At 46.9% G+C, this 19,982-nt stretch overlaps 1 protein-coding gene across 5 annotated transcripts in view; it reads right to left on the bottom strand.

The window, feature by feature from the left end:
* septin9b (septin 9b) overlaps positions 1–19,982 on the bottom strand; it is a 107,631-nt gene that overhangs the window by 15,404 nt on the left and 72,245 nt on the right. For all 5 annotated transcript variants that reach the window (XM_083655487.1, XM_083655486.1, XM_083655488.1 and 2 more), the window contains 5 exons: positions 17,963–18,142; positions 14,828–14,962; positions 14,623–14,704; positions 13,904–14,041; positions 948–1,065 (listed from right to left, as the gene is read on the bottom strand). In XM_083655487.1, the coding sequence (XP_083511613.1) occupies positions 948–1,065; positions 13,904–14,041; positions 14,623–14,704; positions 14,828–14,962; positions 17,963–18,142 (653 nt within the window). The remainder of the gene's footprint in view (positions 1–947; positions 1,066–13,903; positions 14,042–14,622; positions 14,705–14,827; positions 14,963–17,962; positions 18,143–19,982) is intronic.

The following is a 19,982-nucleotide window of genomic DNA, read 5'->3' as shown; positions in this document are numbered from 1 at the left end:
GAGCAGACATGACTGTGGAGAGCAGACATGACTGTGGAGAGAGCAGACATGACTGTGGAGAGAGCAGACATGACTGTGGAGAGAGCAGACATGACTGTGGAGAGAGCAGACATGACTGTGGAGAGAGCAGACATGACTGTGTGGAGAGAGCAGACATGACTGTGGAGAGAGCAGACATGACTGTGGAGAGAGCAGACATGACTGTGGAGAGAGCAGACATGACTGTGTGGAGAGAGCAGACATGACTGTGGAGAGAGCAGACATGACTGTGGAGAGAGCAGACATGACTGTGGAGAGAGCAGACATGACTGTGTGGAGAGAGCATACATGACTGTGGAGAGCAGACATGGCTGTGGAGAGAGCAGACATGGCTGTGGAGAGAGCAGACATGGCTGTGGAGAGAGCAGACATGACGGTGTGGAGAGAGCAGACATGACTGTGGAGAGAGCAGACATGACTGTGTGGAGAGCAGACATGACTGTGGAGGGCAGACATGACTGTGGAAGTGTCACGGTGGTGGAGAGACACGCCACTTGCAGGATGGGTGCGATGCGGGTTTATCCAGATGGCTTTTGTTTGTGATGTCTGGCAGCTCTACACACACACGTGGTGTGGGAGTGTGTGTGCTCCTCTGTGAGTGTGTGTGTGTGTGTGCGTGTGCGTGTGTGTGTGTGTGAGCAAGATCTTCTGACTATTTGACCTGCCTGATGTTATTCATCCATTTATTTTAAGCCTACTTTAAATACCTGCTACACGTTATTGCAGCTGGGATGAGAGTAATATGCAAGCCAATACATAATGAAATTAAAGTGAACTCATACGTGTACAGACGATGCCAGGCACAGCTCACACACACACACATGCACACACACGCACGCACACACACACACACACACACACACACACACACGCGCACACACACGTGCACACACACACAGTCCTCTCACCGTCTGTTTGAAGTATTCCCTCTCCTCCAGGGTGAGTGTGTCGGCCTTGGCGATGACCGGGACGATGTTGACCACTTTACTGAGACGCCTCATGAACTCCACGTCCAGGGGCCGCAGACTGCACAGAGACAGAGACAGACAGAGAGCATGAACTCCACGTCCAGGGGCCGCAGACTGCACAGGGACAGAGACAGACAGAGAGCATGAACTCCACGTCCAGGGGCCGCAGACTGCACAGGGACAGAGACAGACAGAGAGCATGAACTCCACGTCCAGGGGCCGCAGACTACACAGGGACAGAGACAGACAGAGAGCATGAACTCCACGTCCAGGGGCCGCAGACTGCACAGGGACAGAGACAGACAGAGAGCATGAACTCCACGTCCAGGGGCCGCAGACTGCACAGGGACAGAGACAGAGACAGACAGAGAGCATGAACTCCACGTCCAGGGGCCGCAGACTGCACAGGGACAGAGACAGACAGAGAGCAGAGGAAATAAGCTTAGTTCCTCTGTTGCTGCTGTCATAGCCGTGCATGATGTCTGTAAATGTATCAGTTCTTTTGGATGCTTTCCAAAGCAGAGAGCCCGAAGACACCAGACGCTGCAAATAAACTACAGCGTTTCCCACAGAGACAGAGCAGCCCCTCTTGTTTGTGAATGACAGAAGACTGAAGATGAGAGATAGCGGCTCTTCTCGGATCAAAACATTTCCTGTTTCTTTTTTTTCAAAGGAAAAGTCTCCCAGTGCACGAGACAAACAACATGTGGGGGGGGGCAGATGCAGACTCCGCATCACATCCACTCTGCATTCCTCAGACATGGGTGTCATGGAACAGAGGAGCCACTAGGGGGCAATCATGGTCTACTGGATTGCATTGCATTCAACCTAATGTCTGATGACTGTAAACTGGACTTAAAATACATTACTGCTGGGGGGTTTCTCCACTCACTCCCTCCCTTTGGCCTGCTTCTCTCTCTCTCTCTCTGTTACTAATAAACAGTAGAAGAGAATGGAAACTGATAACTTGTCTTAGAAGCTTAGTTCATAAAGCTCTCCCACTTCCTCATTAGCTTCCCATTTAATTTCACTCAAAACCACAAATTGGCTCAACTCAAATCCTCCATCTTCACCTCTAACAGCAGTACAGTTGTTCCTGGTGAAGCAATGAACTGCGCTGCTCTTGTATCTGTCCTCACCTCCCTGCACTACTGCCTTGCTCTGTCTCCTCCTCCTCTCCTTTACTGCCCTCCCTTCTCCATCTTCTTCTTCTTCTGCTTCAGCGGGTGCCTCCAGCCGCTCCTCCAGAGCAGACCCACATGCGGTCTGCTCTGTCCTCCAATTAGCCCTCTGCCATGCCAGGCCGGCCAGGACCAGAGGAGGAGAGGCCCGAGACGGCTCTCCAGAGAGGGAGACAGACGCAGGCAGCACCGCCAAGACACGGTCGATGAAAAGCTGAGAGAGTACGCACTTAGTTTGACGTGTAGGGAAGGAGACTAGAGGAGGAGAGGAGGGAGGGAGGGAAGGAGACTAGAGGAGGAGAGGAGGGGGAGAGGGAGACTAGAGGAGGAGAGGAGGGAGGGTGGGAGGGAAGGAGACTAGAGGAGGAGAGGAGGGAGGGAGACTAGAGGAGGAGAGGAGGGGGGGAGGAGGGAAGGAGACTAGAGGAGGAGAGGAGGGAGGGAGGGAAGGAGACTAGAGGAGGAGAGAAGGGAGGGAAGGAGACTAGAGGAGGAGAGGAGGGAGGGTGGGAGGGAAGGAGACTAGAGGAGGAGAGGAGGGAGGGTGGGAGGGAAGGAGACTAGAGGAGGAGAGGAGGGAGACTAGAGGAGGAGAGGAGGGGGGAGGAGGGAAGGAGGGAAGGAGACTAGAGGAGGAGAGGAGGGAGGGAGGGAGGGAGGGAAGGAGACTAGAGGAGGAGAGGAGGGAGGGAAGGAGACTAGAGGAGGAGAGGAGGGAGGGAGGGAGGGAAGGAGACTAGAGGAGGAGAGGAGGGAGGGAAGGAGACTAGAGGAGGAGAGGAGGGAGGGTGGGAGGGAAGGAGACTAGAGGAGGAGAGGAGGGAGGGAGGGAGGGAAGGAGACTAGAGGAGGAGAGGAGGGAAGGAGACTAGAGGGGGAGAGGAGGGAAGGAGACTAGAGGAGGAGAGGAGGGAAGGAGACTAGAGGAGGAGAGGGATGCAGTGCCACTAAGTTACAGGGAGATGACACAGTGACCTAAGAAGAAGAAAAGTCAAAATTCTCTGATTCCAGCTTCTAAAATTTGAATATTTTCTGGTTTCGTTATTAAATATTATATATTATAGACCAGCCAACTAAATGATGAATCGATAATGAAAATAATTGTTAGTTGCAGCCCTAACATACATACCTGCCTACCTAGCTACATACTTAAGCAAGCATGTACAAATAGGCATGTGAAGCATGCATCCTATGCACCAGTGAGCACACACATGCATAGTATGTCATGTGCACACATGTATGTATTCTGGCACACGAACATATGCTTTACACACACACGAGGCATATGCACGCATGCACAGATGTACACTTGCATGCCTGCCTGCACACACACACACACACATGAACTGTCCTATTTATGCGCTTCAAATGAATACTGTAATACTGTAGCAATAATGTATCTATAAAGTGAGAACTACAGTACGCTCTCATTTCTCTTTTTCTCTGCAAGTGTATCTGTGGTCAAATGGGAGCTACAAAGTGGCAAAAACTACTTCCCTCCATCTTTTCTCTATTCGATGACAAAGCAGCTCTCAGCTGAGGAGAGGCAGCGTGCAGCCGACTGTACTTGTTCAGAGGGAGACATGTTTAATGAGGTAACAGGGAGGACAGCCTAGAGGGAAACAGCGTGCCTGACTTGACCATTATTGGAAAGAGCCAGTATGAGACAGTATTCTCCTCCACTGAGCATGCTATCGCAAACCACAATAACATCATTAAAAAAAAGAAGAAAAAAAAAAAAAAAATTGCTGACATGTAAAATACATGGAAACCACCATTAATCTCAAATTGCTGCTCAGGATGCTTCAAATAAAGAGACACACAAGCAAAAAAAAGCAGAATTCTCATATTACCAAATGACGGCTAGCGGCATTACTGGCTACTCAATGAGAGTTGAATAGTCATCCGCCTGCCTGTGATTGTTTGGTCATATGGCACAGCCCTCCAGAGCCATTGGCTTTGGCTTTGTGTCTGTGTAATTGGTACCAGGCCCTCATTTCAAACTTCCACTGAAGTTAGTGTGAGAAAAGAAACGGGGGAAAATAAGCAGAGAGAATAGAACAGCCTAATGGAATGAGTTGATGGTGTTGGAAGGAGTCCTTCCAGTGCGTTCTCCTCCTCTCTAGTATGATCGTGAGCCAGGCCTGAATCTGTGGGAAGAGCTCTGTTGGAGAGCTGGACGGCACCAGAACAACCACTTCAGCGCCATTTGTGTGTGTGTGCAGACCATGGACTGATACGTATATGCATGTGTGTGTGTACAGACCATGGACTGATATGTGTATGCATGTGTGTGTGTGCATACCATGGACTGATATGCGTATATGCATGTGTGTGTGTGCAGACCATGGACTGATATGCGTATATGCATGTGTGTGTGTGCAGACCATGGACTGATATGCGTATATGCATGTGTGTGTGTGCAGACCATGGACTGATATGCGTATATGCATGTGTGTGTGTGCAGACCATGGACTGATATGCGTGTCTGTGTGCAGACCATGGACTGACATGCGTATATGCATGTGTGTGTGCAGACCATGGACTGACATGTGTATATGCATGTGTGTGTGCAGACCATGGACTGATATGCATATGCATGTGTGTGTGTGTACAGACCATGGACTGATATGTGTACATGCATGTGTGTGTGTGCAGACCATGGACTGATATGTGTATGCATGTGTGTGTGTGCAGACCATGGGCTGATATGTGTATATGCATGTGTGTGTGTGCAGACCATGGACTGATATGTGTATATGCATGTGTGTGTGTGCAGACCATGGACTGATATGTGTATATGCATGTGTGTGTGTGCAGACCATGGACTGATATGTGTATATGCATGTGTGTGTGTGCAGACCATGGACTGATATGTGTATATGCATGTGTGTGGAGACCATGGAATGATAGGCATATATGAGACCATGGACTGATATGTGTATATGCATGTGTGTGTATGTGTGTGTGTGTGTGCAGACCATGGACTGATATGTGTATATGCATGTGTGTGTGTGTAGACCCTGGACTGATATGTGTATATGCATGTGTGTGTGGAGACCATGGACTGATATGTGTGTATGCATGTGTGTGTGGAGACCATGGACTGATATGTGTATATGCATGTGTGTGTGGAGACCATGGACTGATATGTGTATATGCATGTGTGTGTGTGTGTGTGTGCAGACCATGGACTGATATGTGTATATGAGACCATGGACTGATATGTGTATATGCATGTGTGTGTGCAGACCATGGACTGATATGTGTATATGCAATGCATGTGTGTGTGTGCAGACCATGGACTGATATGCGTATATGCATGTGTGTGTGGAGACCATGGACTGATATGTGTATATGAGACCATGGACTGATATGTGTATATGAGACCATGGACTGATATGTGTATATGAGACCATGGACTGATATGCGTATATGAGACCATGGACTGATATGTGTATATGAGACCATGGACTGATATGTGTATATGAGACCATGGACTGATATGTGTATATGAGACCATGGACTGATATGTGTATATGAGACCATGGACTGATATGTGTATATGAGACCATGGACTGATATGCGTATATGAGACCATGGACTGATATGTGTATATGAGACCATGGACTGATATGCGTATATGAGACCATGGACTGATATGTGTATATGAGACCATGGACTGATATGCGTATATGAGACCATGGACTGATATGCGTATATGAGACCATGGACTGATATGTGTATATGAGACCATGGACTGATATGTGTATATGAGACCATGGACTGATATGTGTATATGAGACCATGGACTGATATGTGTATATGAGACCATGGACTGATATGTGTATATGAGACCATGGACTGATATGCGTATATGAGACCATGGACTGATATGTGTATATGAGACCATGGACTGATATGCGTATATGAGACCATGGACTGATATGCGTATATGAGACCATGGACTGATATGCGTATATGAGACCATGGACTGATATGTGTATATGAGACCATGGACTGATATGCGTATATGAGACCATGGACTGATATGCGTATATGAGACCATGGACTGATATGCGTATATGCGCGTGGTGGTTGTTTCAGCAAATGTAGGAGTTTGTTACGTATCGTGTGGGTCTGTTCTGGCAGGTCAGTGAGGTCACACCCCTAACCTAAACCCACCAGCTAATGGCGTCCAGACGTGTCCTTCGTTCTCCTGCCTACAAGTCTCTAGGTGGCTGTAAGGAAGACACCACTTCCTGACTTCCCCCATCTGCGTGTGTGTGTGTGTGCATCTGTGTGCGTACGTACCTTATGTGTGTGTGCGTGTGTGTGCGTGTGTGTGTGTGTGTGCATCTGTGTGCGTACCTTATGTATGTGTGTGTCTGTGCGTGTGTGTGTGTGTGTGTGTGTGTGTGTGTGTGTGTGTGTGTGTGCATCTGTGTGCATCAGTGTTAGTCGAGTAAGTCCAAGTCCTGGACTCATTTTCAGCACTTGTGACTCAACTTGGACTTGAGCACAGATGACTCGGACTTGTTAATTCATAAAGGCGCTAGTGCAGCGACCAGGACACATAGCCTTAATCCGGCTTCCCACCCGCAGACACTGCCAATCGTGCCTGTATGGATGCCCGACCAAGCCGGAGGTAACACGGGGGCACGAATCTGCGAGCCTCGTGTTGGTAGGCAGGGAATCTACCGTTAAGCCCAATTTATGCTTTGTCTGCCGACACTTTTGAAACGGTCGCTGACAGAAATGAGGACTTGAGTCGACACTTTCAAGTGTTGGCGAGCAGTGTCTGCTACCTAGTGAAATGTCTAGTGTCGCTGACTACGTCACATGTGTCGCGCAAGTCTGATTGGCTATATAGACGGCACGCGCTTGATTTCCTTGTTTTGGTTTTCACTCAGAAATGAATGAACGTGTCTCCGCTATTTTATCAGCCTGTCCTTGATGTATGACTTCGTGAAAATCACAAAGAACATTGTGCATTTCCCAGAGCGAGAGGAGACGAGTCGTGTGTCGTTTATATGCGGCTGCAGTCAAGTACGTTACATCTCGCCTCCGAGGTGGTTTCAGTGTGCATTCCATTCTCTCTCTTGCCGTGGCTGTCTGCAGCACATGGCTCTGTGCAGCACTATAGCGTTCGAGTGTCACGTGACCGTTGAACGAGGCGAACATTCACTGAAGTATAAATGCAACACCATGAGCGACACTTTCTTTTTCGTCTGCGACCATGTGCTGAGCGACACTTTCTAATAAGTATCAATTAAGCTTAACACTACCCGGACGCAATACCATGACATTATTCATATTAAATAACTCTGAACTTGGACTCCGGTCATTCGGACTCGACTCAAATTCTTCTTTGGTGACTCGGACTGGAACACTGAAGACTCGAGATATACAGGTGCAGCTCATAAAATTAGAATATCGTGGAAATAACATGGACAAGTTATTTCTTTAGGCAGTAATTAAAGCAAAATTATTCCCGACCAAGTATTGAGTGCAGGCATGAACATAACTTTTCAGAAGATCGACATTTCTATTTTGAAAATAGTTTTTTGTGTGTGATATTTAATTTGTTGAAATACTGTCTTGGGGGGGTTTTATGAGCTGGAAGCCAAACTTATGCAAAGTTAAACAAATAAATTCTTGAAATAATTTACTTAGTGTGTAATGAATCTATAATCTATGAAAGTTTCACTTTTTGAAAGGAATTATGGGGAACAAGTAACTTTTCCACAATATTCTAATTCATTGAGCTGCACCTGTAGTGACTTGACTACACTGTTGTGCATGCACACGTCTGTCTGTACTCTGTAAATGCATGCATGTATGCATGTGTAGGTACGTCTATTTGTGTGTGGTGGGACCTTCCAAAATAGCCAACTTACAGAGGGACTTTTCAGACTATTCACCCAGAAGAGACACACTCTGGCTTGAGAGACTAACAGGAAGTGTAAACATAATTGGAAGGTCTGATTGTGTTTTACACTTCCTGTAACTCATAAACCTAGTCTGACTCATATGTGAGTCAAACTAGGTTTGACCAGGTGAGTCAGACTAGTTTGAGCAGGTAAAACAGCCGGTGTTTTGAACAGGAAGTCATGACACACTGGGTCAAGTGGGCGGTGCTACATAAGGTGAACAGGGCCTACGAGAGGGAAGGAGGGCAGGTTCTGAAGCAAGAGGAGAAAGAGAGAGGTTTGGATCATGTTGTGTGACAGGCAAAGACGTGAACTGGCTGAACTGTGCAGCTGTCAGCAACACTACACACACACACACACACACACACACACACACACACACACATCCATTAAGGGCAGGCACATACCGTGCATACACAAGCGTGTGCATTACCACATAGATCCACAACTTCATACACACATGTGCACACTGCTTCCCATACACAGAGGGTACACACACACACACACAGACACACATCCCTGAAGCAGCAGCTGCGGTGACATGAGAAGTTGATGAGGGGGTCTGTCAAACAGCAGCACACACAGACACACACATGTCATCCAGCACTCATCCCCCCAATGCCCCGGAGACGAACGCTCAAGTGGACAACTGTTGAGTTGCTGCTGGTCCACAGAAATATGAAGCAGGACTGACACTGTTAAGGATGGAGCTCTCATTGAGATCATGTGGGCAGATGGCCTGTGAATGTGTGTGCATCTGTGTGTAGTAGTTGTTTTCCGATACTGATACGAGTATCGGAAATGCCTGCGATACTACCTAAAATGCTGAATTGGGTATCGATTGGGAATTTATCAGCCACGAAAAAAGTAGATTCAGCCAGATGAAAGGGCTGTTTTCCCAGTATCCGATTGGTACTCGGTATCGCCCGATACGCAAGTCCAAGTATCGGAATCGATATTGGAAAGGAAACATTTTTATCAGAACATCTCTATCTGTGTTTACAGTTGGTGTACACGTGCAAGCGCTTTTGTATTGTTTATGTGCACTACCGTATGCAGATCCCTCTGCAAATACTGTGTGTGTGTGTGTGTGTGTGTGTGTGTGTGTGTGTGTGTGTGTGTGTGTGTGTGTGACTTGCTGCAATACCCTGTGTGTCCTGCTTGAGCGGGGGTGCACATGAGGACACAGCACTCATCACTCTGTTAAATCTAACAAATTACAGACTAGACTTGGAGAAAATGAGCCCAATCACAGACAAAGCAGCGGCAGCAATGTGGTTTGTATTATCGAGGCATTAGCAACGTGTGCCGGAGCAAATGCCGTTAACATGAAGCCAATGGCCACCTGGCTGCTTAACAAGACACATGCACTCTGCCAAGACACTGCAGGACACCGCCCGGGACGCCACCATCTTGGCCCCTGCAAAATATGTCGTGAACGAAGTTATTCTAACATCCTGTGCCAAGTTACAGTATCATTAGTCTCTTTAGTCTGTTAGCGTCTCGTAAACGGAGGGTGAACCTCGTCTTCTTGGCAGCCAGGCCCGTTAAAATGCGCCAGCATCCGACTCCCGCCATGTTGGACCACGCCACAAACAGCGCTGTGATCCATTTCAAGTCTCATTCGCTGGCGTGTTTAACGACGGTAAACATGTTTGCAGGCACCCCCCTTGAAAGATGCATCATCGCTCCACGTTCAATCAAAATCAGACCGATATAGAGCAGTTATGGCCTTAAAATTTGGAAGTTTTGACCTTTAATTATAGCGTCCCCATCGAGCCAATCAGTGCTTAACAGCAAGCACGGTGCCAAATTGCGTCATCCCTCCAAGATTTGTGAAAATCCGACTAGTGATGAATGAGATCATCACATTTGAGCTAAACAACGTGTTGGCCTTTAATTATAGCAGCAGCATTAGACCAATCAGTGTCCGTTTGAAATGCCAAGATGCAACATCAAAACCAGACCAGTGCTGCTTGAGATTATTGAGATATTATGTTTGACAGATGTAGACAGCCAGATCCATTAGTCTGGGACAGCTGTCTTATGTTGTTTTTGAGGTTTAAAGAGCGTGGTGCAGGTATTTATTTATTTACAGTTAAGACTCAAGATTATTATGAAAATACCCCCAAAAAACAAAAACAAAATTAAAACGTGGCCCCAGGGCAGAAATATGGAGGAAAAAGGTGGCATTATAAATGCACATGTTCCAAACAAAAACCATCTGTGCAGATAACACCTGTGACGTCACTCGGGGGACTGTACTTACTGTAATAATACAGTCAATGTGTACAGCAGAAAACTTTCCAAAACAGCAGAGGTACGATAATTATCATATTTGTACGATAATTGACCTCCAACAATGATCATTTTGACCCTCTGGTACGATAATTCAACACTGCCCAGAATGCATTTTGGCACTGAAGGAGCAGAGAAAACTCCGCTCTCTGCCATTTCCTCCCCAAGGCAACTATTTAGTTTCTGTTTGTTTGGGCTCTATCTATGGTTAATATGTCACTTCATGAAGTTTTAATAGTTTCAGTAGTCAAACGTAACTAGTAGTAAAACTAGTTGATCACAAATATGCAATCGGTTTTTCAAAATAACGCCTATTCAGAAATATAATTTTGGAAAAAGCCATGAGACGGCACAGCGGACCGACCATCTCAGCTCGTGTAACCCGGCTGCAGAATGGTCTCAGGTGGATAACTTTATCGTCGGAGACGGACGCAAGTAGCACTCTGGAGCTCAGGAGGAGAGCACTTTCAGCTCCAGAGGGGAGGAGTTTTAGCTCCAGACTGAGGGGAGGAGTTTTAGCTCCAGAGGGGAGGAGTTTCAGCTCCAGAGGGGAGGAGTTTTAGCTCCAGAGGGGAGGAGTTTTAGCTGCAGAGTGGAGGTGCAGCTGCAGCGTGCGGCCTCTCGACGGACGGACAGACCGGGACAGACGGTCGGCGCACAGAGGTAATGATCCTAGGGAACATTTATTGATTATTGTGTATTAAAATCGCTTTATATTATTACTAGATCTGCGGGTTTTTATGTGCGCGTGCCAGATGCTTCACAAAAACCAGTCTAGATGCAGCTATGTGCGGGGGGAAAACAAAAGAGAATCCTATTTGCTACATAAAAGTCCCACATATTAATGCAAAGTGGTCTCTAAGCTGCACCATGCTCTTTCAACTTTCAGTGACTTGCATACAGAAATGAAATACTCATCCATTGGACAAACTCTCAGGGATGGGGGCGGGGCTCGCAGGGTAGACTAGTTGAGGGGGTTGGTAGATGGACCTTCCATCCTATTCATTTCAATGGTAATTACACAATAATAAATCTACTCAAAATGCTCAGGAAAAATGCATTATATTACGTGTATATAGTCTTGACTCCACCACTTCAAAAAGATCCTCTCTTCTATATTCTCGTGATAGTTAACCCTTTCTCAGATGATGGGAAGAGAAAAAAAGATGTGGAGAAGGAAGTGGTTAAAGAGCTGCAGACAGACAATGGGTCAGGGGAGAGTCCCACAAGGTCCGCTCTATCAGCAGCTGTGCCCCAAACTAAGAGGTGAGGAACAAAAGTGTGAGTGTGCATGTGGCCCCCAATCCAAATAGCTCCGGACCTTCAGAACTGAGACCTCGTGGACTTCAGAGGTACGTATGGTGACATGTCCAATGTCATCACGTCAAGTCTACGAGGGCGAGAGACTGCAAGCCTATAAATAAGCTGCTGATAGACAGGCCTCCAATCTTCACCCAGATTTTCAACAGATCACTGGAACAATGCAAAGTCCCCTCCTGCTTTAAACGCTCCACCATAATCCCGGTCCCGAAAAAGGCCGCCATCAAAGGTTTAAATGACTATAGACCGGTGGCCCTGACGTCTGTAGCCATGAAATCCTTTGAGAGGCTGGTGCTGGCCCACCTGAAGGACGCAACAGGTCACCTGCTGGACCCCCTGCAGTTTGCCTACCGGGAAAACAGGTCAGTAGATGATGCAGTCAATACAGGACTGCACCACATACTGCATCACATCGACTTCCCAAGGACATACGCCAGGATCCTGTTCATCGACTTCAGCTCGGCGTTCAACACGATCATTCCAGAAATCCTCCGTACCAAACTCACCCAGCTCGGTGTGCCTGCCTCCACTTGTCAGTGGATCATACACTTCCTGACAGACAGGTCGCAGCAGGTGAGGCTGGGAAAAACCACATCCGGCATCCGAATAATCAGCACTGGCGCCCCCCAGGGGTGCGTGCTCTCACCCTGGTTATTTCTGCTCTACACAAACGACTTCACCTCAGGGGACCCATCCGTCAAACTCCTGAAGTTTGCAGACGACACAACAGTCATCGGCCTCATCCGAGACGGCGATGAGTCTGCCTACAGACAGGAGGTTGAACGCCTGGTCCTCTGGTGTGGTCAAAACAACCTTGAACTGAACCAGCTCAAAACTGTAGAGATGATTGTAGACCTCAGGAAAAGCCCCCCTGCATTGCCCCCCTCACCATTTCCAACAGCACAGTGTCTACGGTGGACTCCTACAAGTTCCTGGGATCCATTATCTCCAAGGACCTAAAGTGGGAGGCCAACATTGGCTCCATGATCATCATCAAAAAGGCACAACAGAGGCTGTACTTCCTACGCCGGCTCAGGAAGTACAAACTGCCCCAGGAGCTGCTGGTACAGTTCTATACTGCCATCATCCAGTCTGTCCTCTGTAACTCCATCTGTATCTGGTTTGGCTCTGCCACCAAACAGGACAAGCACAGACTTCAACGGACAGTCAGGACCGCAGAGAAGATCATCGGTGCCAACCTGCCCTCCATCCAAGACTTGTACTCCTCCAGAGTCAAAAGAAGGGCAGGAAAGATCATCACAGACCCATCTCACCCTGTGGCCACGACCTGTTTGAACTCCTCCCCTCGGGCAGACGCTTCAGAGCTCTGCACGTCAAAACCAATAGACGCAAAAACAGTTTCTACCCACAGGCCATTACTCTGTTGAACACCTAAACCACTTAAACCAGCCACTCACTTCATTTATGTTCACTGTGTTCACTGTCAACTCAAGCCTCGTTCACATTGAACGGCATACAACTGTACCGTGTACCGTGTAATATCTGCATAATCCTTGTTTACTAAACTATGTGGCGTTGTTGCACATTTTACTGTACACATTTATTGTACATTCCCTTCTATATTCATATTTAAAAATGCAATATCTGTATAAGCCTTGTTCACAAACCTATGTAGCGTTGTTGCACACTTACCGTACACTTTGACTGTACACTCCCTAATATATTAAACATATTTAAAAATAGCCACTTTACTACATTGTATATAGCACAGTCACCACATTATATATAGCGGTCACTGTAAAAAGAGTATTTTTACAAAGTATTTTTTACAAAGTATTCTTGCCTTGACTATGTGTAACCTTCTTTCTCCTTTTTTATTTTTCTCTATATGTGTGTACTTGTGTACTCTGTGTGTACTTGAGAGCAAAGCTAACCGGAGCCCAATTCCTTGTATGTGCTTGCATACTTGGCCAATAAAGCTGATTCTGATTCTGATTCTAAAGACTACAATAATAAAATGCATTTTGCTTACCTCTATGGTCTGTACTTCTGAATATTTCTGTGTCATGAATGATGCGGTTGAATATTATTTCTGGCCTACATGATTCGAGTAACGTGTTAATGAATTAATTGTTTTACACGTATTCATTATGAGTTTTCTGTTTGTTTGTTTGTTTGGCAAGTGGAAAAACTGCCACTCTACCTGTGTCCAGTGGGAGGTATGAAGTAGATGCAGCAGTGAACCCTGGAGTCTGGGATCCTCTTCTTCCTCTCGATGTTGAGCTCCTCCTGCAGGTAGGCTTCATACTGGGCATTGATGAACTTCATGATTGGCTGCCAGCTGACAGAAGGAGAGAGAAGCAGTAACGCAGTGGTTTTAACATTCAGAATGTCTTTTGCCCTCATTTGGCCTTCAGAACCCCATATCAATCCAAGCGCACGCACACACACACACACACACGCACAGCCTAATTTCAACATCTCCCTGTCATGCTTTATGTCTGGGGGGTACCTTCAATTGTATTACATGGTATCGTTTAAACAAATACACACTGGTCTTTAAATTTAATAGCTAGATTTCAAACGCTATTACAATATTAGGAGTGACCTCACTAACAGGTTGGCCTGGTTAAAAACCATCCTGATCACAAGACCTCACACCATTCTGTTTCGCTCTGCGTATCAATCTGGACTGCCAGCTGCCCACAGCAATTTCCTGAAATTGTAACCAGCCAATCAGGGACTGCGTCAGTTGATGACACAAGCGGTAATGTTAGCGTTAGTGGCGTAAACACAGGCGTAAGTGTGCTGCTGGAAATCCAGACTGAGACATAGAGCGAGAGAGAATGTGATCATCAGGTTGGTTTTAACCAGGCTACTAACATGCTACCAACGCATGTCAGTAGGATAACAACAACTCACCAGTTCTCATTGTTGATCTGATCCCCGAAGCCAGGAGTGTCGATTACCGTCAGTTTCATCCTCACACCTTTCTCCTCAATATCTGCACACACAGAGCCCAACTCAGGTACTGCATCGATTTACACTATGTGAATAAACTGCACACACAGAAGGCATGGATACAGCAGCAGTACACACAATACACACAATACACACAGTGACTAACCGTGACTGATGGACTTGATCTCGATGGTCTTGGGGATCCTCTCCTCGGCGTCGGGCTGCTGCACCGACGATTTACGGCTCACCTTGGACTTGAACAGCGTGTTCACCAGAGTGGACTTCCCCAGGCCGCTCTGCCCTGCTCGGGACAACACACACACACACACACACACACACACACACACACACACACACACACACACACACACACACACACACACACACACACACACACACACAAAACGGTTTGAGAGACTGGGCAGTGGTTTTGTATAGTGACAGAAGACAAGAGGTTCATTCAAATCTATAGGACTCCTGTAGCTCTCGTGTGTGTTTTCTCAGGCCAAACGGTGAGATCACATAGGCACATGATGACACAGCCCGTGATGTATGGAGGTAGTGAGTGTGTGTTAATCGACCGTGACCACAGCAGGGCAGCTGTTGGGGGTCAGAGCAGCCTTCTGTGGGGGCCAAAGTGGACAGATGTACAGAGACCCCACACACACACACACACACACACACAGCCCTCTCTGCGTGGTGGGCACAGAAAGGCCATGTGGCTGAGGGCAGGGATTAGGCAAATGCATCTCATATAGGGGAGGCTGCAGGGGGCGGAGCCACAGCTGCTCTAACCTTTACCCGCATATAGAGAAGGCTGCAGGGGGCGGAGCCACAGCTGCTCTAACCTTTACCCGCCCGGGTGGCACCGCTCTCAGCCAGAGATGCTCTCTATGTCATATTTGTATTATTTATTTGTATCTTTGTCATATCTTCATTCATATCATTTAGTATGTTTTCTCAGACTAAAGGTCCTTACACATCGGGAGCGTTTTTTTCGTGCGATTAATCGGCAAAAATATTTTCCGAACCTATATCAGTTAATGCAACCGTGCACATCAACGGCGAAGTTTCGCCGAGCGTTATTGCGGTGTTTATTTTTTCGAACCACGGTCGATTTTTCAGAAATTCGCTTCCGACGTGTACACATCTGTGGCTGTGATTGACAGGTGGGTCAAAACTCGCACCGCAATTTCGTGCCGTATATTCGCATCGCTCTTGATGTGTAAGGACCTTTACACTTCTATTCTTTGCTTTCTTTGCTGCTGCAAAAGATCCAATCCTGCTCGTTCTGTGACAATGTCTCGCCGATCCCAGACCAATATCTCTTCAGCTCTTCACCTCCAAATTGACATCACTTCTGGCTGCGAATAACCAAGATGGCGACAGTGATGACGCCAAAATGGAGGCTTCCCAACGGGAGTCCACAAATCAATGGTGTCCCGGTCAGCTACGTCCATATTTATACCGTCTATGTCTCTGAATGACATTATCACCATGGCTTCCAGTACCTGATGTGTATCATACACCCTGCGGCAGTCTACGCACGAGTGTTATTTCACAACAGAGCATTACGTCACCTCACTACGCGGGTTTAATTCAGCGTGCTACAAGTGGACACAGGTCACGCTAACGTCGAGCTGCACAGCTTGCCAGCAACAACAGTGATGGAAACAGAGATGCTATCTGACAAAGAGAAACGGCATCTCAGAGACATGCAGTCATCATCAACTTCTCATTAAAAGTTGCGTAACACTTTTCCCGTAACTCCTCAACGGAAATCTGCATGTCCTGTACGCTGCTGCGGGCTTTGAGCTGTGCTGAGACGCCATCTAGCTGTGAGCACGAGAAGACACTCCCCCCCCCCCGCGCCCCCCAGGGCCTGAAATCCTGACTGCACCACTATGACCAGACCACCATGCCAACATGAAGCAAACGTAAACAGAGAATCAAACAGGATGTGACCGAGGCCTTGCAGCACATCGTTGTGGCGTAAGCTGCATCTCTGTATGTGGCAAAACACATTTGTACATTCCTCTGTAGGCATTCATTTAGGACTGAAGACAGTGTATTTATGCGGGTATGGATTCGTTCCGGTTTCGGTTTTGTACACCAACATTCGGATAAGTGTGTATGTGTCCCATTGGAAAGGACACACGGTGGTGGCACCGAATTGGCGGTAGGTGCTCTCTAAGGAGGTACGGCTGCTCCCTGAGGAGTGTGTGTAGGTGCTCTCTAAGGAGGTACGGCTGCTCCCTGAGCAGTGTGTGTAGGTGCTCTCTAAGGAGGTACGGCTGCTCCCTGAGGAGTGTGTGTAGGTGCTCTCTAAGGAGGTACGGCTGCTCCCTGAGGAGTGTGTGTAGGTGCTCCCTGAGCAGTGTGTGTAGGTGCTCTCTAAGGAGGTACGGCTGCTCCCTGAGGAGTGTGTGCTTGAGCTTGTCACATTAATCTCCCTCATTATACCCGTATCTCTGCCTGACAGCCTCCTTTTACCCACTCAAGAGTGTGTGTGAGAGAGAGAGAGAGAGAGAGAGAGAGACAGAGAGAGAGAGAGAGAGAGAGAGAGAGAGAGAGAGACAGAGAGAGAGAGAGACAGAGAGAGAGAGAGAGAGAGAGAGAGAGAGAGTGTGTCTCTAGAACAGGGTTCATTGAGGGAGGCACCATGCTGGTTGGTTGTTAACAGAACACGCAAGCTTGGAGCACACATTTAAACACACTATTCCTTTTTAAAGCTACATGAAAGGCTGGCTGATGAGAGGTTTCATGATACGTGAAGTATGAAGTAGGTTCAGAGAAAGTAGACTAAACACATGCTCAGCTCGAGGTCCTGTCTTCTATGGACCTCAGTGTCATTCAGAGGTACAGTGACTTCGCATCAACACTTGAGTTTTTGTCGTTGTTGTTGAGGGTAAAATGTAACCTCCTGTGTCAACACTTGGGAATGGTAAGATTCAGGTTACTACCTGATTCAAGGCTATACTGTATCAGCTGCATTGGGGATTGTGTCTGTGAACAGCTGTGCCATCTTCAAGTCATTCTGCAGATTTTCAATTGGATTCATGTCCAGGTTAAGAGACCACAAATACCTCCCCAAAATGTGGAAAAGTCAAGTGGGTTGAATACTTTCTGATGGCAGATGAAGGCTGAAGATGTTATTGAGAGTGGGTTTTGCATGTGGGAGAGATACCAACATCACGACGAGAGAGAGAGAATGTAGTAGTGGTTCTATGCCAGATGCAGGACTGTTTCTTCAAGTTAGTTGAAGTTAAGGTGTTGAGTCGTCGGAGGTGTTTCCACTCACCCACAACCATGATGTTGAGCTGGAAGCCCTGCTTCATGGCCTTCCGCCTCATCTGCTCCAGGATGGCGTCGATGCCCACGTAGCCGAAGTCATGGCTCTTCTCCCCCTTGGCCTGCGGGTGGGGCTGGTGGGGCTTGGCTGACTCAGACATGTTGCTGTGGCTCGGATTGACCTCGGACCCTGACGGAAGAGGGAGAGAGGAGGAAGAGGATTTCACTTTCAGGTCCTCCATGCGCAACGGGTGAAGTCTGACGCGTCAATGCAGCCTCCAAAGCAGTATAATCAACGACACCGACAACACATACAGATCCAGATGAAAATACGTGATGGACGCAGTGACTTTCAACAGAAAGCTAACGGCAAAATGCGCAAGTCAGTGCCCCAGTGTCAAGTGAAATGAAGTGCAGAGAACACTGTGTTCTATGTGAAGATTCTAGAGGATACTGATCTAGCGAGCTCATTTCCTGTGTGAAACCAGAGGCAACTGACAGTTAATGAGCACCTGTCTTTGATACAACAGCACATAGCATGTCAGCCATACTGTGTCTCTGGAAGAACCCCACTACTGCCAGCAGGGAAACGCTGTCAAAATACACTGTAAAAAAATACTGTACGTTACACACACACACACACACACACACACACACACACAGATTCTAAGCTCATTTCAGGACAGACACCACGCACTAAAAGGAACCCATAAATCAGACACAAACAGGAACACTTCTGCTCCCTAGCCTCGCATAAATCTGAACCTGCATCCACCTCATCTTGGCAGCACGTCCCACAAGAGAAGCTCCGACTCGTCAGCCTAGCCAGAAATAAATGATGTCATGATGTCATGACTCGATCGTCAGACTAGTCAGAAATAAATTATGTCATGATGTCATGACTCGTCAGCCTAGCCAGAAATAGATGATGTCATGCGACAACAACATGTAAACGCACTCTTCAATAAGCAGCAATGGCAAACCACAGATAGAGGAGAGGTGAATGCAGCTGTGGATCAGAGGTGAATTTCAACATGCAAAATAAGAATAAGGAAGAGAAAAGGCACAGATCTTAGTAGTAGAGCACAGATCTTAGTAGTAGAGCACATATCTTAGTAGCAGAGCACAGATCTTAGTAGTAGAGCACAGATCTTAGTAGCAGAGCACAGATCTTAGTAGTAGAGCACATATCTTAGTAGTAGAGCACAGATCTTCGTAGTAGAGCACATATCTTAGTCGTAGAGCACAGATCTTAGTAGTAGAGCACAGATCTTAGTAGTAGAGCACAGATCTTAGTAGCAGAGCACAGATCTTAGTAGTAGAGCACAGATCTTAGTAGCAGAGCACAGATCTTAGTAGCAGAGCACAGATCTTAGTAGCAGAGCACATATCTTAGTAGCAGAGCACATATCTTAGTAGCAGAGCACAGATCTTGGTAGTAGAGCACATATCTTAGTAGTAGAGCACAGATCTTCGTAGTATAGCACATATCTTAGTCGTAGAGCACAGATCTTAGTAGTAGAGCACAGATCTTAGTCGTAGAGCACAGATCAGAGCACAGATCTTAGTAGCAGAGCACAGATCTTAGTAGCAGAGCACAGATCTTAGTAGCAGAGCACAGATCTTAGTAGTAGAGCACATATCTTAGTAGTAGAGCACAGATCTTAGTCGTAGAGCACATATCTTAGTAGCAGAGCACATATCTTAGTAGTAGAGCACAGATCTTAGTCGTAGAGCACAGATCTTAGTAGTAGAGCACAGATCTTAGTAGTAGAGCACATATCTTAGTAGTAGAGCACAGATCTTCGTAGTATAGCACATATCTTAGTAGTAGAGCACAGATCTTCGTAGTATAGCACATATCTTAGTAGTAGAGCACAGATCTTAGTAGTAGAGCACATATCTTAGTAGTAGAGCACAGATCTTCGTAGTAGAGCACATATCTTAGTAGTAGAGCACAGATCTTCGTAGTATAGCACAGATCTTAGTAGTAGAGCACAGATCTTAGTAGTAGAGCACATATCTTAGTA

The sequence above is a fragment of the Poromitra crassiceps genome, assembly GCF_964638095.1.
Source record: "Poromitra crassiceps genome assembly, chromosome: 19".
Lineage (NCBI taxonomy): Eukaryota > Metazoa > Chordata > Actinopteri > Beryciformes > Melamphaidae > Poromitra > Poromitra crassiceps.
The sequence above is the reverse complement of the archived record's forward strand: the minus strand, read 5'-3'. Positions and strand labels throughout refer to the sequence as shown.